Here is a 26,142-nt window from a genome sequence, read left to right as displayed (position 1 = left end):
TGTTGCATTTCTCAGTGATTCCATGTAGCGGTCACGTGACAGCTGCTCCCGGCACATAACGGCCCCCGGAACTAGAGCCTGCGCTGCCGCGCTCGGTAGGACCGACTCCGGTAAAGACGCCCCCTCCTCCGGTAGATGAATTTGTCGCCCTCCGGTAGCGGTGTAGTCAGCCCCGGGTGTGGCCCCGGAAGTCGGCTCCTCCCATCATGGCGGCGGAGTCGGACGGTACCCGGGTGGCTCCCCGGTGCCCCCGCTACTCTCTCCGGGACGGGCTGTGGGTGCTGGCCGCGCTGCTCGTCTTTTTCTCGGACGGAGCTTCGGACCTGTGGCTGGCGGTGGATTACCTGCAGCAGCACCGGCTCAGCTGCTTCTGGCCCACGGTGCTCCTGGTGCTGCTGCCATCCCTCCTCACCCAGAGCCTGAGCTTCAGCTGGGCGGTCACTGACCGAGGATCCTCGCCCGGCGCCACCCGCCCCTGCTGCCGCCTGTGCGCCTGGCTCCTGCAGGGCTCCGTCCACCTGCTGCAGCTCGGACAGGTGTGGAGGTGAGAGGGTTAAACTGGTCACAGTCTCATTGGACGTCATGGGGTCACCACAGGTGCCACTGGGCATCACTGCTTACACTGGGCATCACAGGTGTCACTGGGCATCACTGCTTACATTGGGCATCACAGGTGTCACTGGGCATCACTGCTTACATTGGGTATCGCAGGTGTCACTGGGCATCACTGCTTACATTGGGTATCGCAGGTGTCACTGGGCATCACTGGTTACATTGGGTATCGCAGGTGTCACTGGGCATCACTGGTTACATTGGGTATCGCAGGTGTCACTGGGCATCACTGCTTACATTGGGTATCGCAGGTGTCACTGGGCATCACTGGTTACATTGGTTATCAGCATCACAGGTGTCACTGGGCATCACTGCTTACATTGGGCATCGCAGGTGTCACTGGGCATCACTGCTTACATTGGGTATCGCAGGTGTCACTGGGCATCACTGGTTACATTGGGTATCGCAGGTGTCATTGGGCATCACTGCTTACATTGGGCATCGCAGGTGTCACTGGGCATCACTGGTTACATTGGGTATCGCAGGTGTCACTGGGCATCACTGGTTACATTGGGTATCGCAGGTGTCACTGGGCATCACTGGTTACATTGGGTATCGCAGGTGTCACTGGGCATCACTGCTTACATTGGGTATCGCAGGTGTCACTGGGCATCACTGGTTACATTGGTTATCACAGGTGTCACTGCTTACATTGGGCATCACAGGTGTCACTGGGCATCACTGCTTACATTGGGCATCACAGGTGTCACTGGGCATCACTGCTTACATTGGGTATCGCAGGTGTCACTGGGCATCACTGCTTACATTGGGTATCGCAGGTGTCACTGGGCATCACTGCTTACATTGGGTATCGCAGGTGTCACTGGGCATCACTGCTTACATTGGGTATCGCAGGTGTCACTGGGCATCACTGCTTACATTGGGTATCGCAGGTGTCACTGGGCATCACTGGTTACATTGGGTATCGCAGGTGTCATTGGGCATCACTGCTTACATTGGGCATCGCAGGTGTCACTGGGCATCACTGCTTACATTGGGCATCGCAGGTGTCACTGGGCATCACTGCTTACATTGGGCATCGCAGGTGTCACTGGGCATCACTGCTTACATTGGGCATCGCAGGTGTCACTGGGCATCACTGCTTACATTGGGCATCGCAGGTGTCACTGGGCATCACTGCTTACATTGGGCATCGCAGGTGTCACTGGGCATCACTGCTTACATTGGGCATCGCAGGTGTCACTGGGCATCACTGCTTACATTGGGCATCGCAGGTGTCACTGGGCATCACTGCTTACATTGGGCATCGCAGGTGTCACTGGGCATCACTGCTTACATTGGGCATCGCAGGTGTCACTGGGCATCACTGCTTACATTGGGCATCGCAGGTGTCACTGGGCATCACTGCTTACATTGGGCATCGCAGGTGTCACTGGGCATCACTGCTTACATTGGGCATCGCAGGTGTCACTGGGCATCACTGCTTACATTGGGCATCGCAGGTGTCACTGGGCATCACTGCTTACATTGGGTATCACAGGTTACATTGGGCATCACAGGTTACATTGGGCAAAAACACAGGGAGGAAAGCACTCCTTAGTTACAATGCAGCGGGTGCTCGTCTCCAGGGGGGTGGTAAAAAGCCCCCAACAATAACCTAAAAATGAGAAGAAAAAAAAATGGAGACAGCACGTCCAAAGAATTGGAATTTATTCCAGATGCAACGTTTCGGCTTAGTGATCATGCTTGACAAAGGCTATAACTAAGCCGAAACGTTGCATCTGGAATAAATTCCAATTCTTTGGACGTGCTGTCTCCATTTTATTTATTTTTTTTTCTCTTTTTTTTTTACGTTTTCTGGTTACATTGGGCATCACTGCTTACATTGGTTATCACAGGTCACCTGGGGCATCACTGGTCACACTGGACATAACTGGTTTACATTGGGTATCACAGGTCACCCATGGCATCACTGGCTTACATTGGGTATATCACAGGTCACCCATGGCATCACTGGCTTAGGGCTCTTTCACACTTGCGTTCTTTTCTTCCGGCATAGAGTTCCGTCGTCGGGGCTCTATGCCGGAAGAATCCTGATCAGTTTTATCCTAATGCATTCGGAATGGAGTGAAATCCGTTCAGGATGCATCAGGATGTCTTCAGTTCAGGACCGGAACGTTTTTTGGCCGGAGAAAATACCGCAGCATGCTGCGCTTTTTTCTCCGGCCAAAAATCCTGAAGACTTGCCGCAAGGCCGGATCCGGAATTAATGCCCATTGAAAGGCATTGATCCGGATCCGGCCTTAAGCTAAACGTCGTTTCGGCGCATTGCCGGATCCAACGTTTAGCTTTTTTAGAGTGGTTACCATGGCTGCCGGGACGCTAAAGTCCTGTTTAAAGTGTAGCGGGGAGCAGCATACTTACCGTCCGTTCGGCTCCCGGGGCGCTCCAGAGTGACATCAGGGCGCCCCAGGCGCATGGATGACGTGATCGCATGGCACGTCATCCATGCGCATGGGACGCTCTGACGTCATTCTGGAGTGCCCCGGGAGCCGCGCGGACTGTAAGTATACCGCTCCCCGCTCCTACTATGGCAACCAGGACTTTAATAGCGTCCTGGCTGCCATAGTAACACTGAAAGCATTTTGAAGACGGATCCGTCTTCAAATGCTTTCAGTACACTTGCGTTTTTCCGGATCCGGCGTGTAATTCCGGCAAGTGGCGTACACGCCGGATCCGGACAACACAAGTGTGAAAGAGGCCTACCATTGGGTATATCACAGGTCATCAGAGGCATCACTGGTTACATTGGATATCATTGGCCACACTAGGCATCACTACATTTGGGTCACACTAGCAATCACTGTTCATAAATATCCCCGGGCATCTCTGGCATACTGGGTACAACAGATTTCACTGGACATCACTGGTGTCACTAACTACAGCGGATCACACATGGCTTTACTAGTGGACATCACTGGGCACAACAGGTCACCGTCACACACAGTATCCCTGGTCTCAGATCAGTTATCACTAGGCATTATAAGTGTCACTAGGTTTACTGGATATTACTGGTGACACTGGGAATTACTGGCTGTATTGGACAACACTGGGAGTTACTGTACACACTAGACATCACTGGTCACAATGTTAATACCTGATCACTTTAGGTATCTCCAGTCACAATAGATATCAGTGTTACTGGTCACACTGGGCATTACTGGTTATACTGGCATCAGTCTTTACATTAGGTAGCACTGGGCTCAGCCTGTCATGCTGGGATTCACTGGTGTGAGGTATAATTGGAATATTAGACAATTATATTAGTTGCTATCACTGGTTACATTGGGTATTATTGTATATACTGGGTATTAACATTGAGCATTACAGGTCATGCTGGGAATTGATACTGGTTATTACTAGTTAGGGGTTGTCTCACTTCAGCAAGTGCCATTTATCATCTACACAAAGCTAATACCAGGCAATTATTATTGTATTGTTATTATCCATATTGCTTCCTTCACTGGCTGGATTCATTTTTCCAGCACATTATACACTGCTCGTTTCGATGATTACGACCACCCTGTAATCCAGCTGTGGTGGTTGTGCTTACACACTATAGAAAAAGGCACTGGCCTTTCTGGTGGGAATGCACATAGGCTGGTGCTTTTTTCCATAGTGTGCAAGCACGACCACCACTGCTGGATTGTATGGTGGTCGTAACCATGAAAACGAGCAGTGTATAATGTGATGGAAAAATGAATCCAGCCAGCAAAAGAGGCGATATGGACAATCACAATACATTAGTAAGAGCCTTGTAGTAACTTTCTGTACATAATAAATGCCACTTACTGAAGTGAGACAACCCCCTTAAGTTTGTGATATTACATTATTCTTGGCATCCGGGGAAGATAATAGTAGTGATAACTGCCAGTTGCTATGGATGATGGAATATTCACTCTGCTCCTTTATTCTGCTACAATACACAACACATTCTGGTACATCGACATATGGTGTGGGAACGGCACAATGATGTACTCCTAGTATCTACTGGTATTAGTATATATATATATAATATGTAACTGTTCGCATCTGTTACATGTAATATACAGGCCACTGTGCACTATGGGAATCTATTACCCACCACTGTGTACTAGAAGTATCTATTACAGCTAATATAACGCTCACCGAACATTATTAGGATCTATTACATTGTGAACTATTAAGGGCCCATTCACACGGCCGCAAAATAAGATGCGCACAGCACACCGTGTGCTGTCCGCATCCGTAGTTCTGTTCCGCGGCCCCACGAAAAAAAGATAGAACCTGTCCTATTCTCGACGAGAATAGGCATTTTCTTTGGTAGCAGCGGCCATGTGCGGTCCGCAAATTGTGGAATGCACACAGGCCGGCATCCGTGTTTTGTGGATCCGCAAAACACTACGGTCGTCTGAATGAGCCCTTAGACTGAGTTCACACTTCAGGTATTGTGAGCCAAAACCAGGTGTGGGTCAAAAATACACAGGTGCAGATGTTTCCGTTAGGGCTCACGCACACAAATGTATTTTCTTTCTGTGTCCGTTCCATTATTTTTTTTTTACTCCGTGTGCATTCCGTTTCCGTATGTCCATTCCGCAAAGAAATAGAACATGTTCTATTATTGTCCGCATAACGGACAAGGATAGGACTGTTCTATTAGGATTAGGGGCCAGCTGTTCTGTTATTTTTTGCGTATCTGTTTTTTTGCAGACCGCAAAATGCATACGGTTGTGCGCTTGATCCCTTATACCTTATCTCTGAGTAGACTTCACTACTGGTTTTGACTCGCAATAAGGGCTCATGCGCACGACCGTATGTATTTTGTGGTCCGCAAAACATGGATCCACAAAAATACGGATGATGTTCATCTGCATTCCGTATCTTGCAGAACAGCTGGCCCCTAATAGAACAGTCCTATCCTTGTCCGTTATGCGGACAATAATAGGATATGTTCTATTTTTTTGCGGAATGGACATACGGGAAACGGAATGCACACGGAGTAACTTTTTATTTTTATTTTTTTGCGGACCCATTGAAATGAATGCTTCCGCATATGGTCCGCAAAAAAACGACACGGAAAGAAAATACGTTTGTGTGCATGAGCCCTAAGGGTCCATTCGCACGACTGTATCTGTTTTTGTGGATCTGCATTTTGCGGTTTGTAATGTCCTTCCCTATGATATAGAACATGTCCTATTCGTGTCCGGCATTTCTATCATTTTTGTCTACATCTTTTGCGGCCCTTTGAAATGAATGGGTCCACATACAATACGCAAAATTGCGGAACTGATTCGGACAGAAAAATACGATTGTGTGAATGGGCCCTAACCGATGGAAATAACTGACCAAATAATTGAAGTGTGAACTCTGCCTAAATATCTATTATATGTAAAGTACCAGTCACTGTGTATTATAAGTATCTATTCAATGTAATATACTGGTCACTGTGTAGTATTAAAGGGGTTGTGTCACTTCAGCAAAAGGCATTTATCATGTAGAGATGGTTAATACAAGGCACTTGCTAATGTATTGTGATTGTCCATATTGTCTCCTTTGCTGGCTTCATTCATTTCTCCATCCGCATCCGTTGCTCCGTTCTGTGGTCTGCAAAAAATATAACCTGTCCTATTCTTGTCTGCGCTTTGCGGACAAGAATGGGCAGTTATATTAAAGGCTATCTGTGCCGTTCCGCAAATTGTGGAATGCACACGGACGCCATACGTGTTTTGCGTATCCGCGATTTGCGGACCGCAAAACACACAACGGTCGTGTGCATTAGTGGCCTTAGCGGTTATGAATTGCAGTATACTAGTCACTTGCATTCTGTTCATTTCAATGACATAATATATCCTGGTCACTGTCTTCCTTCTCTTCTCAGATACCTGCGGGCACTGTATCTGGGCCTGCAGAGCCGTTGGCATTCGGAGCAACAGGGCCGCCATTTCTACTGGCGCATGATGTTTGAGAGTGCAGATATCAGCATGCTGCGCCTGCTAGAGACTTTTCTAAAGAGCGCCCCCCAGCTGGTTCTGCAGCTCTGCATCATGGTACAGCAAGGCAATGTGGAGACTCTACAGGGTGAGCACTCTTCTGTTAACTCCGGCATACAACCCCCATCGTTGTTACACCATTCTTCTCTAGTCACATCCAGAACTGCATTCAAACCTGCCAGTTGGTGGTCAGTTGGATGCAGACAAGCAGAGAATGGCCTGTGCAGGCATCTCAACATCAATGCACTAGTCTATTCTGCTGGACATGCTTGGGGTACTTTCACACTTGCAGGCAGAGTGATCCGGCAAGCAGTTCCGTCGCCGGAACTGCCTGCCAGCTCCGTCAAAATGTATGCCGCCAACTGATGGCATTTGTAAGACTGATCAGGATCCTGATCCGTCTTACAAATGCATTGAAATGCCGGATCCATCTTTCTGGTGTCATCCGGAAGGACGGATCCGGCATTCCAGTATTTTGAATGCCTGATACGGCACTAATACATTCCTATGGGGGAAAAAATGCTGCATCCAGCATTCAGGCAAGTCTTCATTTTTTTTTTTATTGGCCGGAGATATCACCATAGCATGCTACGGTATTATCTCCGTCCTGAACCGTCAAAAAGACTGAACTGAAAACATCCTTCAGAATGCATGGGGATAAAACTGATCAGTTCTTTTCCGGTATGGAGCCCCTAGGACGGAACTCGGTGCGGAAAAGAAAAACGCTAGTGTGAAAGTACCCTTACTTGTATTTCCTACTTGACATTCAATTTAGTTCTACTTGTGCTTCTCCTGCACCAGAAAGATGAATGTGCAGATAGATACGGGTGGTGGCAGAGGTGGGCATGCCCGGTGCGTGATGCTCTTACACAATCGACATTTATTGTCTAGGAATAAATAATTTACTGTAATCAGTTGGAGGTGTAGCGGTAGAGGTAGGAGGGGATGGAATGACTCGCTCTCCTGCTGACGACCTCCTTACCGTGACCTATTTGTTCTCCATGGTTTGGGTCTCTGTTGAGTTACTTGGGTAATTATGGAATTAATAAATATTACACAGACAATTGATCACTCTTTGGCCAAAACTATGTGAACTCCTGGTCACCAATTCCATATGTGTGCAACATATAGAGCAAAAAATGAGGAGCAGAATACAGGTAGAACCATAAAGGAAGTTGTATGAGTTGTGGTTATCGCCTCACCCGTTTATTCCTCGTGAGTATGGAAGAAAAAAAAAAAAAAAGGTATAGTTGTTAGTTTGGCCCATTTTGAATATCTTATATGTTTTTTTTGTTTGTGTTTTTTTAACCATCGGTCCCAAAGTGCAGCAAAATCTTGATATTTGCCCTCATGTTTGTGTTATTTTATTTCTTGAGTAGCAAAGTAATAAACATCTTGGTCTTCCCGAGTGTAAGTAGGAAGCTGTTATTGAGGGCCAGAATTGTGCAATTACACTGCGGGCTACAAAAGGGACAAAATATAGCTGAATTATGTTGGAAGTAGTGAGAAGTCTCCTGAAAGGCATAATCTAGGCTCCCATGGAATTATTACCTGGAAAATTGTTGAAACCCAGTATTTACCTAACTTGGACCGTCTCCAAGTAAGTTAGAACCGTAGGTTCTTGTTGAGCATCAGTTGAAAATAAAAAGGGGTCATCAGCAGTCAAGTTCTTTCACACAAGACCAGTTGTTTATGGACAACTGTGTAGATTTCATTGTAGCTATGAAAACTATGGACAATGAGCCCAACCATAAAAAAGTATCCCCAATCATTGTTCTTCCTCTTCCAGACTCTGCAGTTGGCTCCACTCATTGGGACAGGGAGTGATCTTTTCTCCATTTCCTCCACCAGACTGTTAATGGTATATTAGACGGGCTGATTTTCTGGCCGATGATCGCTAACGAGCATTCCTAGTAACGATAATACAGAATATTAGGCGGCACTCACCACTGTAAAACACTTTCCTTTATTCTTTCCAATATTCCATTGGTACACGGGCAGGGGCGGACCAGCTTCCACACAAAGTTGCAAAGCGGCGACGGCCTGAAGAAGCGCATGAGTGCGAAACAGCCGTCGCTGCTTTGCAACTTTTTGTGGAAGCTTGTCTGCCCCTGCCTGTGTACTAATGGAATAAAGGAAAGTGATTTTACAGTGGTGAGTGCCGCCTATTTTCTATTATCGTTGGACTCTGTATATGTTGATTAGGCCTGTGCATCGAAGACACGGACGTGACCCGGTCGCTGCATAGATGCAGAGTGGATGAGGTGATCACATCTGTGGACGAAGGGTTTGTGCCGCTTTGCATTTGTCTTGCCTATCGAGCATTCGCAGTAACACTCATTAGCGATCATCTTGCAGTGTAATACTGCCGCCGATTGCATGATGAACGACTGCTGCCGGCAAACCACTGAAGAGCATGGGGACGAGCAATGGCATAGCGATCGCTCCTCCCCATGTTGCTGAGGATATCACTGCATGTAATAGCAGCAGTCTCTTCAGCTTCCCTCCCGACAATCGTCTCTGTGATCTGGGTGGCTAATACACCCTTTGGGAATTGAAGGGTGATTCATCCCTCCAGAGAACACGTTTCCACTGCTCCATGAGTGGTGGCTTTACAACTCGCAAGCTGATACCTGGCATGGAGATCTCAAGCTTGTGTTCAGCTATAGAAACCCCAATTCATGAAGCTCACTATGAACAGTTCAAACCCCTATAATAACCCCTCCTCCTGTAAGGGCACACAATGATTAATGTCCAAGGGCTCTAGCTCTTGGTGGACATGAACTGATGTCTTCATTATGGCCCATTCTGCTGCTAATGCTCGTCTGTGGCGTTTTCATGGCTGTATGCTGGATTTGTGCTTCTGTTATTGGGTGTGACTTAAATGTGCGTCCCTACTGATTGAAGTAGCGGGTCAAATATTTTTGACAATGTGCTTTATAACTATTATGTGTCCTTTCCACTTTAAATGTTCTACATTTACCCTGGCACAGTAAACCCGCAGTGTAGTTAAGGCCATATGTTTTGTAGGAACCATCTGCATGTATCCTGTATGTTCTCTCCATGTTGTGTTCTTCCTACCACAGTCCAAAAACTGCTTGGATACTCGGCAGTAAAGAAGAATGGTGCATTTACCTTTCAGGACTCTGGGAAAAGTTTGGTGACAACGTATTGTTTGGAATCCAGCCTTTCCACAACCTAGGGGAAGGGGGGAACACTTATATTTGTATTACAGACAATGATGGGTTCCTCTGTATTATGCTGACTTCTTCTCTTCTGACTTCTCTCTATTGTCTGTTCTGTCTCTCTGTGCTTAGGTCTTTCTGCCACCGCTTCTCTCCTGTCTCTTGCCTGGATGATTGCCTCTTACCAAAAGGTTCTAAGGGATTCCCGTGATGATAAGATGCCAATGTCCTACAAGGGGGCTGTTGTTCAGATACTGTGGCATCTCTTCACCATTGCTGCCCGAGCTTTGGCATTCTCGCTGTTTGCGTCTGTCTTCCACTTGTACTTTGGTATTTTCATTGTTACTCACTGGTGTCTCATGACTTTTTGGATTATCCAAGGAGAGACTGACTTCTGCATGTCTCGCTGGGAGGAGATCATCTACAACATGGTGCTGGGAATCATCTATATCTTCTGCTGGTTCAATGTTCGTGAGGGTCGGACCCGCTGTAGAATGACCACCTATTACGTTATCGTGCTGTCTGAGAATGCAGTCCTCACAGCTTTGTGGTATTATTATCGGCCGGATTACAATGTTAGCGACTTCTACGCTGTCCTTATTGTTTGCTCCATCCTCTGCAGCTTTGCCCTTGGTGTCTTCTTCATGCTCCTATATTACAGTCTTCTGCATCCCAATGGTCCAATGTTTGGTCCCTCAAGCAGTAGTTGTGTCTTCACAGAAAGTCCTGAGACGTCTAGGGTTCCAGAATTAGCGGGTACAGAGAGCCTTCCTCGTACTCTGCCACGGACTACAGAGCAAGATAGGGAATTTGTGCCTGGTGACAGGGATAGTTGTGTTCCTGTCTTCCAAGTCCGGTCTAGTGTCCCCCTAACCCCTGTGACACGTGCTCCCCGGGCGCAGGGACCTGTTATACGTATAGATCTTCCACGCAAGAAGTATCCAGCCTGGGATGCCCATTTTATAGACCGCCGCTTGCGAAAGACTATTTTGGCCCTGGAATATTCTTCCCCTGCCACACCACGTGTCCAGTACCGAACTGTAGGGACCTCACAGGAAGTTGCTGAGTATGAAACCACTGTATGATGCTCTTCTCAAGAAGTAGAGTGAGGGAGAGACTTGGGGGGATCGCCTAATGGTGAGAGGCTATACAAAGTTGTGAGTGAGGGTCGAGTTGAATAGTGACACTGACATGAGTACAGTGGCAGGAGAGATGACTTTGAGAGGAGACAACTGGTGGCGTTCACCTATAAGGTAGGCTACACTCGTGAGATGTTTGGGGCGCACAGTGAGCAGAAGACACTCTGTGGGTATGCATGTTGTAAGAAGAGACTCTCGAGCAGAGACAGGTAACCAAAGGTTCCCAACTTGTGTCGGACCTGACTTTGCCATTCAGCAATGTCTTAACTGCAATATGTTGACTGGAAAGACATCCTGATTTTTCAGGCCAACAGCAGATGACCTATCACAGGTTGCCTAAACACTTCCAGGGTTGGGAGTGTATACCTGACATATAGAGGGTGAAAGTAGCCGCCCCGTCGGTACATCCTGTCCAGAACAAGAGAGAAAGTGTTGCTTGGACTGGGCAGGTGGGACCTCACATGGTTCAGGAGGACTTGATGCAATAGGGAAAGACCTTGATCCCATAAGAGAGACCATCCTGAGTGGGTGGAATTGGTGCTACTAAAAGATTAGGTGTTTGTGGAGAGCAGGTAACAATTACTATGAGCACATGACTGCCTGTATTGTATATATTGGTGATGGCGTGTATGGTGGTGTTGATATAATGGTGTATTAGCCTATGTATTTTAAGCAGGGTTTTTTAATTCTTCCATATGGAGAATCTAACCTATATATAGCTGCAATGCATAGGGCCCGGTGTAATCCATTGCTGTCAGCCTGTAGCGTTTCAGCTGTTGTGAATCTACAACTTCCATTACGCTGCGGTCAGGCATGGTAGAAGTTGTGGTTTTATGTCAGATGAATGTCAGTTTAATATTCCATAAACAGCAATGCAGATGGAGCACATACAATGGCAACACATACCCCCTGTAGTCCCTAATTTATTCATACCCTCACAGACCACACATGGTGTAGTGGTTTAGCATGCTGTAGTGTCATATAGTGGCACATAGCACAGCAAAATGAGATGGCAAGGCTAGTTCTACAGCTTCTTTTCTTCAGGTGTAGCTATAGTGGGTACAGAGGTAGCATATACATCCAGGCCCCTCTGCCGCGTAAAAAGACACCAGCATCATAATGGTAGGCGGGGGCCTTGTTACAGATTTTGCATTGGGGCCCAGAAACTTCACATTAGACCTCTGCCCAGAGCAATATATTTACTGGTTAATAACATTATAGACAGCTGACATTAAAGGTGTTTTCTCATCAACAATACTCCGACCCCTGGAAGTCCCCCAGTCTTGACAATGGGGGGTCCTGTGTTCACTCTATTGAATGGAGCAGTGATTTCATGTCCGCTACCACTCCTCCACTTTTACCAGCTTTATGGGACTGCTGCAGTGGCCTACTACTGATCAGACACTAATAAGTATTGTTATTGGGAAAATATCATTAAATGGAGTTGTGGCCCTCTGCATAACATGAAAGACCCCTTTACGCTGTCTCAACAGCGGGCAGATCATCGCTAACCAGCTCTTTTTACTAACTCTCGTTATAATCAGCTGATGTAAAAGTGCTGCCGATTACCCGACGAACATGCTCGTTCATCGGGTAATAAAATTGTTTATGCGGGCACTTAAATCATAGCTTGTGGGCAGCAGATCGTGCCGTCCAAAAAGCCTCTGCTGCCAGCAAACAGTGATTCTGTATAGGGACGAGCAATGGCATTAAAGGGGTTGTCCAGGTTCAGAGCTGAACCTGGACAGCCCTCCATTTTCACCCCGGCAGCCCCCCTGACATGAGCATCGGAGCAGTTCATGCTCCGATGCTCTCCTTTGCCCTGCGCTAAATCGCGCAGGGCAAAGGCATTTTTCAGAGTTCCGGTGACGTACCGGGCTCTCCATGGGGCTGACAGGAACCCCGGTGACGTCACCGGCACTGATGGGCGGGATTTAGCTCTGCCCTAGCCAGTAAAACGGCTAGGGCAGAGCTAAAGCCCGCCCCTCAGAGCCGGTGACGTCACCGAACACACTGCTGGGCGGAAGTTACCGCCCGGCAGTGTGTTATTAAAAACAAAAGAGCCTGTGCCCTGCGCGATCTAGCGCAGGGCACTGGAGCGCATCGGAGCATGAGATGCTCCGATGCTAGGCTCAGGGGAGCTGCCGGGGTGAAAATAAGGGTATGTCCGGGTTCAGCTCTGAACCCGGACAACCCCTTTAATGATTGCTCCTCCCCATACTGTGGAGGGGATCGCTGCATGGAAATTAAATCATTGTTTGTGGGCAGCAGATTGTGCCGTCCAAAAAGCCTCTGCTGCCCGCAAACAGTGATTCTGTATAGGGACGAGCAATGGCATTAATGATTGCTCCTCCCCCTCCTCTCCTCCCCATACTGTGGAGGGGATCACTGCATGGAAATGCAGCGGCAGAGTTGGCAACAGTCCAGAAATTCCTGGACAGTCCATAAAAGCAGGCAACTTTTCCTGTGTCTGTGAAAAAAAATTAAAAAGTCTGATTTTTTCTTGGGAGGCTGGTGGTACATGACTAGATTTTATCATTCGTTATGGTTTTACAGTTTGTCCATTAAAAATCTTGGAGGTCTGTGATTTTGGGATAAGTTGTCCAGAAAAATGAAAAATTCTGGTTGGCAACCCTGCACAGGGGCCTCCTCCACTGACGAGCAGGCGATCCCTACAATTCTCTGCTCAGTTAAGCGGTGTAAAGGGGCCTTAACACTTGTGCAGTGTCAGTTACTAAGACTGTATATTAGGGCGCATTCACATAACCATATGTATTTTGCTGTATACAAAAAAGTATGCGGATCCGCAAAATCCATTGACTTCCGTGGTCCTCCTTTGCGGACAAGAATAGGGCATCTACTAGGTTTTAGTTTTGGGTCCAAAAAAATCCCACAGAAAACTGATGCAACACAGAAGTGACATGGATGTCCTCTGTATTTTACAAGTGCGTGTCTTGCGGACTGCAAAATATATGCGTTGGTATGATTGCACCCTTACTACTTCATAATGTATGACCACCTGACTTATTGGCTATAAAAAAAAATCACACATGACATCCCAAATTCATCTAAAGACATGTTGCAAATTCAATACATTACTTACTTCGTACTGATCCTGTATTACACTCCATACTTGAAAAAGGACAAAATGTTGCATGGTGTTTTGGACACGGGAACAATAAAAAAACAGATTTGGCAGTAATGCTGACATCTATCCTTGCTTTATTCATGATATTCTGCTGGTGGAGTCATTGTGTACATGCATTACATTACTGATCCTGAGTTACATCCTGTATTATACTTCAGAGCTACATTCACAATTCTGCTAGTGGAGTCGCTGTGTACATACATTGCGTTACTTATCCTGTACTGATCCCGACTTACATCTTCTATTATACGTCAGAGCTGCACTCACAGTTTTGCTGGTGGAGTCCCTGGGGGAGATTTATCAAGGCTCGGGTTCCCATATGTCAGTCTTGATCACCTTGTGCAGGAATAAAATGTGCCTAATTTATTTCAAGGCAAATTAGTTGCATCTCTGGCACTCAGTGCAATAAACTGAAATCTACTTCAGCCTGAGACTTGAGCCATAACTTACATCAGTGTACAGCTAAGTCTTTGCCCTCTTCTCGCCAGTTCAAAAAAGAGGCTAGAAGCATAAAAAGTCGCAAATTATGGTGCAAATATGGATTGCGGCATCATTTGCAACTTTTTTTTTTTTTTTTTTTTTAAGCCACATTAGTGACATAAAAGCTTTCATAAATATCCCCCACTGGGTACGTGCATTACATTACTTATCCTGTATTTATCCTGAGTTACCTCTTATTTTATACTTTAGAGCTGCACTCTGGAGTATTATTGGAAACGGGTTCATCACATGATTCACCACCATGGTGATGGACCATGTGATGAGCGTAGTGACGTCATCAAAGATCCTATTCCTCACAGATGAAGACAGAAGGAGATGCCGGCTGCGCGAACAAGTGGATTAAGGTGAGTTAAATTATTATTATTATTATTTTTTAACCCCTCCAGCCCTATTTTACTATGCATTCTGTATTCAGAATGCTATTATTTTCCCTTATAACCATGTTATAAGGGGAAATAATAATGATCGGGTCCCCATCCCGATTGTCTCCTAGCAACCGTGCGTGAAAATCGCACTGCATCCGCACTTGCTTGCGGATGCTTGCAATTTTCACGCAGCTCCATTTACTTCTATGGAGCCTGCGCTGCATGAAAAACGCACAAAATAGAGCTTGCTCCGATTTTCATGCAACGCACAAGTGATGCGCAAAAATCACCACTCATGTGAACAGCCCCATAGAAATAAATGGGTCCGGATTCAGTGCGAGCGGAAAACTCGCCCGTGTGAAAGGGGCCTAAATGTTCCGCTACACAGCGATCTTGGTCGTGCGACAGCTGTTGCGCCCAAGTATCGCAGTGTAGCAGTGCTCCCATAGAAATTATTGGGGTCGCAGCATGACTAGCACATTTGCTGCGTCCATGACACTAGGATCCAGGTTAGAATTTTTTGGTTGCTGTTGCATCAAACGTGTGAGTCGTGAATGCGACCCCATTCATTTCTATTGGAGCACTGCTGCACTGCGATACTTGGGCGTGACAATTTTTTGCCAAACCCAAAATGTAACTACTTGATAAATAACCTGAGGCTTCCTATCACACACCTGCAGAAGATAGTGGAATACGTGGAAAGATAAAGCACTTAGCGCTGGCTACATTCTTCTGCAAACGTGGAGCGCTGATCCTCCAGCATCCAAGTCTTGAGCAGGCCACATAAAAAGACGTGGTGGGCCAAATTCGGCCCGCAGTCCTGGAGTTTGACACCTGCTCTAGTCTATGCATGATCTAATGGACCATAATTTATCTGTAATTTTGAGCCACTTTGGTGGTATGCTCCACAGCCCATAGGGCCCTTGTGCAACTGCACAGCCTGCACCAGTGTTACCAGTATGTCCACCCTTGACTGAGATGGATGTAGGGTCTGCTATGAAGACCCTTCTTAGCATGCAAAACACCAGAACAAGCTGTGTGCAGACAAAGCAGGGTATGCCCGGAGCTTTCTGCTCTAAAGGCTTCAACTGTGACTGAGGATCAGTACATAATAAGTAATGTATTTACACAGCAGAAGAGTGAATGCAGCTCTGAAGTATAATACAGGATGTAACTCATGACCAGTTATATAATTTATATATACAATAAGGGTCATTTATTAGACGTATTTCAGCTAGTTGTGCCGCAATCTGTGACTTCTCCCCGCTCATGCCAGGTCAAATAAGTGGATGTGGCAGGGGTGAGGAAGGGGACAGGCCTCTTATAACTTCGGCGGAACCACCTCCAGCTTAGGGGATTATTAAGACGGGCATTTAAAATGCCGGTCTTAATAAATGTGCCCCAATGACTCCACCAACAGAATAGTGAGTGCAGCTCTGGATTATAATACAGGATATAATTCATGATTAGTACAGGATAAGTAATGTAATACTGTATGTACACGGTGACTCCACCAGCAGAATAGTGAGTGCATCTCTGGAGTATAATACAGAATGTAACTCGGGATCAGTACAGGATAAGTAATGTATGTACATAGTAACTCCAGTAGCAGAAAAGTGAGTGCAGCTCTGGAGTATAATACAAGCTGTAACTGGCCATAAGTAATTTATGTACAGAGTGAATTCGCAAGCAGAATAGTGAGTGCAGCTCTGGATCATAATACAGGATATAGCTCAGGATCAGTGCAGACTAAGTAATGTATATAGACAATGATTCCACCAGCAGAACAGTGAGTGCGGCTCTGGAGTATAATACAGGGTGTATCTCTGGATCAGTTCAGGATAAGTAGTGTCATATATGTTCATCTTTTTCCTACATAAAAACTGTAAAAGGGTGTTAAAAGTTGAACATACGCTTTTAATTTATTCTAGCTTGTAGGCTGTAAAGCCAAGAATATCTTGACAGCCGCATGTTCCCTCATCTGCATGAATCATAATTGGAACGAAAATGTTTTGCGGTAGGAGGAGCCAGTGGCCACAACTTTCTCAGTGTTACAGTAACCTCCTCCTCCATGCTAACTTGTATTCCCATTAATATCATTGTCCCATCACCTTAAGGGGCTATCTCATGTTAAGCAGTGGTGTCTTCAATACTCATGCTATATGTTGGTGGTGGCAACAGGGCAGCCATTTTGTTGTAGCCCTTTGAAATAAAGTGCTTCATTGTTCTGTATATACCCTTCCTCCATGCTGATATATTGTGGTATCTCTGGGTGGTGGCATTTTAAGTGCTGTGTAATGTGCCGTTCTACTCATGACTGCACCACATGTGATTGTGATACACGGACTAGCATATGATCTTTCTGGGAACCTACAGAGGGAAAGTTGGACTGTTCATTGTCTATGTAAATTGCTTTTGCCAACATGTGATTTTTATATACTTCAGCCATGGTCAGGGGAGGGGGGCAGTGTTACTATCTTTTTAAATAAACGATATTCTATTTATATGGGACGTCTGTTGGTTCAGTGCAACATTCTGCAGAGTGACACCTTTCAGAGTGATGCTCAGCAGGGAGGATCATATGCTTTGTGTGTTCGTAGAACAGCAATAAAGAAAAGCAATATCCAGGTGGGTGAAACAACCTCAGACAAGGCATGTTTGCCAACCATTTTAGGGCTCTTAATATCATGGCCAAAGATGCATTTCATGGGTCAATGACCCTAAAACCCCTCTCCCCAAACGCATTAGACTCCAGTCAGCAGATCCCATCATGTCTAACAGAGCTTTCGGACATCCCTAAACATCAACTCCCAGTAGTAGCCATGTTCACCTGTCTCCATATGAATTCTTCTACACATTTGGAAATTAATGGGAAGGGGTTAGGGGCAAGCCCCAAATGTTCACCATTCATTTTCACATTAATGATCATTGACCTTTGCAACGCATCTTGAACCTTCTCTAGGTGTATTTGTAGTCACTTCTGAGGTTTCTTGCATATTTTTATTTTTTAATTGATGTCTCAAATCTTATTGAGTACTATATGGGTGTCTAGTTTGGTTCTCCATGGTTTCTCTAGAGCAGGAGACCCATCCTCATGTCTTGAGGGTCAAAATAGAATCAGGCCATAGGAATCCCAACATCTAATAATCTGAAAGTGGGCCGTGGGCCATGTCCTAATTTGCATTTTTTTTTGTAGCGGTAGGACCATAATCTCAGTCTGCTGATTGGCATAGCCTAATGTTACTTGTAACCATCCTCCGAGCAATAACTATTATAGATGCTGCCCACTATAATCCTCTTCAACCACCAACTCTTAATTTCCCCAGCTGCTAGTTATGAGAACCTCCAGATCACACTTTTTATTTTATCATCGGATGGTCGAGATCTTAAGGTTTGGCCACTTCAGTTAATGGAGTGTCCTGGATTAGAAACACATGGCCTGTGTATGGGATCTGTTTGGTATTGCAGTTAAACTTCAATACAACACACAACTGGTGGTTTATAAAAGAAAACGGCCATGTCTGTAATATTACATGATATAAGTTGACTGAGATTGGGACACCCAGAAGATGACATTTTCAAAGCTATTTGTGGTTTCATCTGTGCCTCTACATAACTGTCCTTTTTTTTTTTTTTTTTTGTGTAGGGACAGTAAGTTTAAATGTTTGTATGCATTTTATTAAGGAAATATGTTTTTATTATAATGTATGTAATGTCTCCCCTTAGTAACTCTCTGAGGATTGCTTAGAATAATCTGACTTCAGCAGTCTACTGAACGCTTAGGACGCACAATGGCGCAGAGGCAGGCTCCTCAGCCTGCCTTTAGTCTCCCTGTCCCAGCCTCTGCCTCCTTACTTATCCCAACCCTGCCTAAATTTGTATGTAATCTACATTACTAAAAACGATGCAATGTACTTTGCAGACAATTTATCTGCTGCCAATGCTGATTAGTGCAGTTCCTGTAATCTCCCTAACTTCCCAGAGGTAACCAGAGAAACACTGGGAAGATTAAAAGGAATGGTGCTGCAGTGATCAGCGACTGCAGAAAGTGTACTATGGTCCTGCAGCCTTACTGTCATCAATGGAGCCCCACTATTCTCGCAGCGCTAACCGGAGGTGTACTGGGGAGGTAGACGAGTGTGCTGCTGCCAGATAACCTGGCAGATAACCCTCATTTTCAGAAGCAATCTTGTCAAATTTCCTGTTTATGCCCCAAGTATTCATTTTTAGTAATGTACATTACATACACATCTAGTGTGGCAGGGCTGGGGTAAGGAGGCAGAGGCTGGGACAGGGAAACCAGAGGCAGGCTGAGAAGACTTTTGCGTTATACAGTTACCCAGTGACTTCACTTTTCATTAGAAAATTGAAGACAGATTCTTATAAGCAACCCTCTGGTAGAGGATTGCTAATGGGAAATTTTAAACAGTTTTATTTATTTGTTTTTACTAAAGAATTAACATTAAAGAAACACTTAAAGGGTTTGTGCAGTGGCCTAATATGATTTACTTATCCTCTGGATAGGTCATTAATATGAGATCTGTGGGACCCCGACTCCAAGCACCCCTGCTGATCATCTGAAGGAGTCATGGCACTCATGCGAGCATTACTTCCTATTCAATATTACCTGTGCGATAGCGCAGTGTGGTCGGACACCCGCCAATCTGATATTGATGACCTATTCTGAGGACAGGTCTTTAGGCTATATGCACCTGACTGTATCTGGTTTGCGATTCGCAAACCGCAAAGCCACAAAATACGGACACCTGTGTGCAATCCACTTTTTTTTCTCAGTCCGCAAAACGGACAACAATAGGACATATTCCAGAAATCTGTGGGTCAGACAAATGGATGTGGGCAGCACAAGGATGCCGAATGAATAGGCCTGTGTGCAATAAATATGGATCGGATGTGGTTTCAAAAGATGTTCATGTGCATGAGGCCTTAAAGGGGTTATCCCATCTTAGACAATGGGGGCATATCGCAAGGATGAACGAACCTACAACGAGAACGGAGCTGGGGAGAGTTGTGGCTGGAGGACCCCGGGTTTCCCAGGGTCCGACCACCACCAGGCACAGCTCCCCGCCTCTCCCATTGAAGTGAATGGGAGCGCACCGCACATGCGCGGCCAATGCTTCCATTTATTTCTATGGGGCCGACGGAAATAGCCGAGCCAGCGCTCGGCTGTTTTCGGCGGCTCCATAGAAATGAATGGACGGCGGCTGCGCATGAGCAGTGCGCCCTCCTCCACTTTCTCTGCTCCGTTCTCCTTGTAGGTGCGGGTCCCAGCGGTGGGACCCGCACCTATCAGACAATGGGGGCATATCCTTGTGATATGCCCCCATTATCTAAGATGGGATAACCCCTTTAAACCACTGCACAACCCCTTTAAAACTCACTGTCTCTACACATTAAAAAAAATGCAATTACCGTTTAAAATACCAGTTGACTTTCCTGCAGATTGAGTGGGGTGCCCTCCCACCTATATTAAGGAGTCTGTTTCAAAGGTGTCACGTGGGTGGCAAATCGTTAGGGCTGAGTGATAGTCTTTGCCATAGATGACATCACACACTAATGTAGTTTTAGTAGGGCGTCTAGCATATTCCATAATCCAAACCCTGGACCGGTTTCTAAAGATGGGTACATGTTCACTTTTCCATATGAGCAGTCTTCCAATTACTGGTAGCTGTTTTGAGCAGTTATGCCTCATTCACAGTCAGTGTTCGGTCAGTGATTTTGAGCCAAAACCAGGTGCGGCTCTAAACGCAGAACAGGAGCAGATCTTTCCCTTATACCACCATCATATGGTAAATTCTGTTGTCCCTGCTTATAATTTATCACTTCTGATGTCATTGCATCATCCTTGAACAACCCTACAGGAAATGGAGGCAGATATCCATATCTCTCTTGTAATTAAGTAATCTGGCTGCAGTTGTGTGCCTTTTGTCATGCAATCTTTTGGTGACTACTAAAAATCTTAAAGGGTATTTCCAGTCAATAATGGTATTAACATGATTTTACATTCACTAAAGGGGGTAGGGTTGTCCTGTGCTTCCTGCTGTCCCTTGATGAATAATGTATGAGATTTTAAGTGTAGTGGCGGAACGGAAGGGAAGAGACAACTGGTCTGAGCAAGTGGTTATCCTTTTATAAGCCCATTCAGTTGTAGTCCTGACAAACTGAATAGTACTGCAGCAGTGCTATGTACTGTAATACTGCTCTCTAGTGAACAAGACAAAAAAGTATCATAATGCTGCTTTTGTATAAGAATATCATATTGGCTCCCATTGTAAAGACTATAACTTATATAGTGCTATCCTCTATTTATAAGAATATACTTACTATAATACTGCTCCCTATGAACAAGAATATCACTACTATATTACTGCCTCCTTTGTGCAAGAATATAACCACTATAATACTGCCCTATATACAAGACTATAACTAGTATAATACTGACCCCTATATACAAGAATATAACTGCTAAAATACCGCCCTTATGTACAAGCATATAACTACTACAAGTCTACCCCCTATGCACAAGAATATAACCACTATAATACTGCCTCCTATGTACAAAAATATAACTACTATAATACTGCTTGTTATGTACATGAATATAGCTACTATAATACTGCCCCTATGGACACGAAATAAGTGTAAGTAGGTAAGAGTCTTCGCATTTGACTGGAATAGCCCTTTAACAACTAGTTGCTATATACATTATTACCCTGGACACTCAAGCAGTAGTTTCTTCTACAGTTATTTGGCGTCTGTTGTTCTGGGTGTTGCTTCTGCTGATTGTACGCACATTGCAGATAAGCAAAATGATAATACTCCTATTCTTGAAAAACCCATGTAGGGTGTTGCGTTGTGTTCAGTCATGTGACGCCAAGCAACATGGGGGCTCGTATGTTGAAGTGGACATGGCCCAGACTCATTACTACAAGGAGTGCTTCATTGATCAGTGCTCCTTAGTGATGGTTTGCATTTTATGATATAGTAGTGCCCCCTTTTGTGACGGCAGTAATACACATAAACCCCCCCGCCCCCCCCCCCCCCATACAGATTAACCCATCTGTACGTATGCCTGGGATCGGTTGGTTAGTTTTCCTGCATTCTCATTGGAGGGAAGTCATATGATATCGGCTGCTGATTGTATACCTGATGTTCATACCAGTGCCTGGGGTCCTATATCTCACTGAATTGTCACAGATCCGCTCCCCTCTCCCCCCAATGTGCACAAATTTCCTTTCACTGGGAGCAAAATCAGGATTCTAGGAATCTTCTTTTGTAAACACCAATTTTTGTATGTTTTTCATTTTGGTGCTACATGAAATAATAAACGTAATTTCAGTAATTTGTCTACTGTTATCATTTACATTACTTTTTAAAACATTTTTATTGAATACACATCAACAATGACTTTGGGTATACATGTATAACAAAGATACAGAAAGATTTCCTGTGTATAGCATGCATCGTATTTAAAATACTGTACATCTAGCTTAAACTCGGACCTACACATCCCCATGTCACTGTATTTTATACAAGAATATAACAGACATTTTCCTTTATTTAAAGGCTCTGAAAAAATTGTATATTTAAGAACAATAGCAACATATCGCTGAGTACAGATAAATTGATTCTATAAATGGCAATTAAGAGTACAAGATGTTCAGGCAGGTGATGTAACTGAGTTTTCTAAATTTCTTCCAATTTCCCCAAATCCCTTCAAACACAGATGCAGTGTTCAACTCCCAATAGGGCCAATTGTTCCATTCTATAAGCTTGGTCACACTTGGCAAGCCATTGTGAGATCGCCGGGATGGCCATGTCTTTCCAGTGTGTTGCGACAATAAGGCGCGCTGCCGCTAGCAAATGTTGTTGCAGGCGTGCATCTTGTTTTATTTTTAGTGTTTATTAGAATCATACCTAAAAGGCATATTTGAGGTGTGGGACATATTTTATCGTGACAAATGTTGGACAGCAAATCACAAACGCCTGTCCAAAATAGGACAATCAAAGAACACGTCCACTAGATGTGTAGTAAGGACCCTGAACTATGGAGGCATCTCCAGCACAACGGCGAGGTTGTAGGAAAGAGCTTGTGTAGTCTCTCTGGAGTATAGTACCATCTAGCGAGCATTTTATAATAATTCTCATGGACACGTACACATCTGGACACTTTAGGGGTACGCGCTAGCAAGGACTTCACTTCAGCCCCTTTGAAGAGTGTGTGCAAATCCTCCCACTTCTTAATAAAGGGCGGTCTCCCAAGCACTTCAATAGGAAGGAGGAGGTTATATATTTGGGATCTTTTTCATGGGCTCTCTCCTACCAATACTCATATGTTCGAAATCTGTGTGAAGAGTGTGTCCCCCGGGAACCTTAAGTTTTTTAAAAGCCTGAAGGAGGTGTAGCTGATGTAGGCGGGAAGTTCTCGCCCTCTGAATCTCCTGTTCCATTATGAAGCCCTAACACATCCCATACCACGCTTTTATTGCATTTGCCTACATCAGTAATGGTAGACCTGAACTCTGCCGAAGAGTCCCACAGCACACCTCTCACTTTGAGCAGAGGGGTGAGAGGGTTTGTGAGTAGGCGGTCAGCCAGCCACGTGTACCAAATCTTCATTAAGAAATTAGAGACCATCTTGAGCATGTCACAAGTCAGTGGTTCCTTGGTAAAGCGCACAAGGGTATCTTTGACATAGCTTGTTCCAGGGATACATCCAATCTACTCAGCACGCTATGGAACCAGTCAAGGACTCTCATACCTTGGATAGCTCTGTAGTATAGTTGAAAATCCGGCACCCCCATGCCACCTATCTTAACCGGCATGATTACCTGAGAGTGTGATAGCCGCGATCTAGAACTATTCCAAAGAAATCGGGCCATTATTTTCTTCACTTGCGAAAAGAATACTCTAGGAAGAGGTATAGGCAGTACTTGTAGCTATTACAAAACTTTTGAAAGGACAATTGTTTTAATTTGCACCCTACGTCCGAACCAGGAGGTACAGGAGACATTCCATGACTTATCGAGAGAATCGATAGTGGCAGGGAGACTTTTATAATTTTCTCTATATAGATCCCTAGGGTTAGGAGTGAGGTTTATTACCAGGAAATGGATGCTACCCTTTACCAATTTAAAAGTTGTGCAACTCTCCAGCTCCAACTGTGTCGAAGGGTCTAAGGCAGTGATGGCTAACCTTGGCACTCCAGCTGTGGTAAAACTACAACTCCCAAGATGCCCCCCTTGCTTGGCTGCTCTCAGAACTCTGTAGAAATAAATGGAGCAGGCTGGGAGTCGTAGTTTCACCACAGCTGGAGTGCCAAGGTTAGCCATCACTGGTCTAAGGTAATGTATAAGACCTGCGATTTTGCAAAGTTCACTTTAAAGTTAGAGTATATGCCATAATTATCTAGTAGGGCATGAATCGCCGGGAAAGCCTCCATGGGATTGGAAACGACTAGCAGTATGTCATCTGCAAAAGCCGCTAGCGTATGTGTTTCGTCTTGTATCTTTACGCCCCGTTTCCTGGTATCTAACCGGAAGGCCTGAAGAAGTGGTTCCAAGGCAAGGACAAACAATAAAGGGGATAGTGGACGCCCTTGCCGCGTGCCGTTATGAATTTTAAAAAGAGGTGCTAATGTGTTATTGACTAAGACCCCGGCACTAGGGTTGGCATACATCGACATTACCGCTGCTATGAATGTTGCCGGTATTTTGAAGTTGAGCAAGGCCTTCTCCATAAATACCCAATCCACCCTATCAAATTGACGTGTTGTGGGCGTACTGAATTAGATTTATAATACGACTAGTATTCAGTCTTCCCTCACGACCACTAATCAACCCGACCAGCTCCGCGTGAATCAGCCCAGGGAGCAGAGGTTGAAGTCTCAAGGCCAAAATTTTCGCCAGCAGCTTCAGATAGTTATTAAGCCGCGAGATTGGCCTGTAACTCGAGCAGGAAGTTGGATCTTTGCCCTTCTTTGGGATTATCGTGATTTGGGCCGATGGTATGGAGGCAAGGGTTTTCCATCCCAAATCGAATTATAAACTAGGAGTAATCTAGGCAGCAGCTAATTCTGGAAGGAACTATAATATTTCATAGGAAAGCCATCTGGACACGGACTTTTATGTAGCGGAGATGATTTAAGAAGTTAAGCGAACTGAGCCATTCGGTCATTTTCTGGGTCCTAACTGTTTCCTCCTGTTCATTGATTGTCTGTCTGAGATTATATAGTTGTGCATAAAACTCCGTAAACCTTTTGGCAATCTGATCTGTTTGGCGAAGCGTTTGGACGGAGGCTGACTGAATAGCATGTATATAGGATTGGACCCGCCTCTTTTTTTAGTTGGGATAGCATAAATTTGGAGGCCTTATCGCAGTGTGCGTAATAATCGGAATTTAGCTGAGAGATATAGTTTGGCCGATTTCTCATTAAGTATATTTTTTTATTTTGTCCGCAGGAGGTCTAATTGTTGCGTAATGGCGGATGTAATGTGCTTCTTGTGCAGTTGTTCTAGTGTGTGAATTTGGGTCAACAAACCCTGAACCTCCGCCTCCTTTTTCTTTTTGAGATGGGCTCCATGGATATAAAGTGTCCTCTAATTGCTGCTTTATGAGCCTCCCAGACCACACTCGGTGACAGCCCCTGTGTTTCATTGATTTGAAAGTATTCCTAAATTTTCCCCTCTATAAATTATTAGAGGTATGTGCTGGGGAGTAATAAGTGAAGTCTTTTTCGCCCGGATGCATTGCCCTCCAACTGTCCACTAGGCCTGTCTTAGCAATTTGGTTTCGGATTTGTCTAAGTGCACGTGTCACGAGGGTGTCAAGAACCACGTCTGACTCCGTTATACCAGGGGTCAGGAAGTCGCAGCGGGTGGCTGCGCGCTCTATGTCTAAAGATAGTGCTGTTACTTAATGGTAGCTTTCCGTGTTTGCCTTGCAATCCTTTTTGTCTCATTAAGGGATCCGTAGCTTCTTCTCCTCAGCTGTTCATTGTCCGGCACTCCCAACCTCCTTATATTCCCCTCTCCCACTTCTCTGGTTGCCAGATATAGAGCTTCCTGCCTGGACTTCTATACTGACCCACTGGAACTGAGTTGCTGTTATCCCTGGTTCTCGTACCAGAGCGTTACCCTCCGGATCCCTGTTGGTTTGTTGTCTCCCACCTGGGACTATATGTTT

General features: G+C 45.2%; 1 protein-coding gene across 1 annotated transcript; it reads left to right on the top strand.

Annotated features, from left to right (window-relative positions):
• Nucleotides 1-16: 16 nt before the first annotated feature.
• XKR7 (XK related 7) lies at nt 17-12,641 on the top strand. Its single transcript, XM_044299876.1, has 3 exons — nt 17-544; nt 6,491-6,690; nt 9,920-12,641. The coding sequence occupies exons 1-3, from the start codon at nt 207-209 to the stop codon at nt 10,870-10,872; spliced, it is 1,491 nt and encodes a 496-aa protein (XP_044155811.1). The 5' UTR covers nt 17-206; the 3' UTR covers nt 10,873-12,641.
• The last annotated feature ends 13,501 nt before the right edge of the window (nt 12,642-26,142 follow it).

This window comes from Bufo gargarizans, chromosome 6 (genome assembly GCF_014858855.1).
Source record: "Bufo gargarizans isolate SCDJY-AF-19 chromosome 6, ASM1485885v1, whole genome shotgun sequence".
Lineage (NCBI taxonomy): Eukaryota > Metazoa > Chordata > Amphibia > Anura > Bufonidae > Bufo > Bufo gargarizans.
The sequence above is the reverse complement of the archived record's forward strand: the minus strand, read 5'-3'. Positions and strand labels throughout refer to the sequence as shown.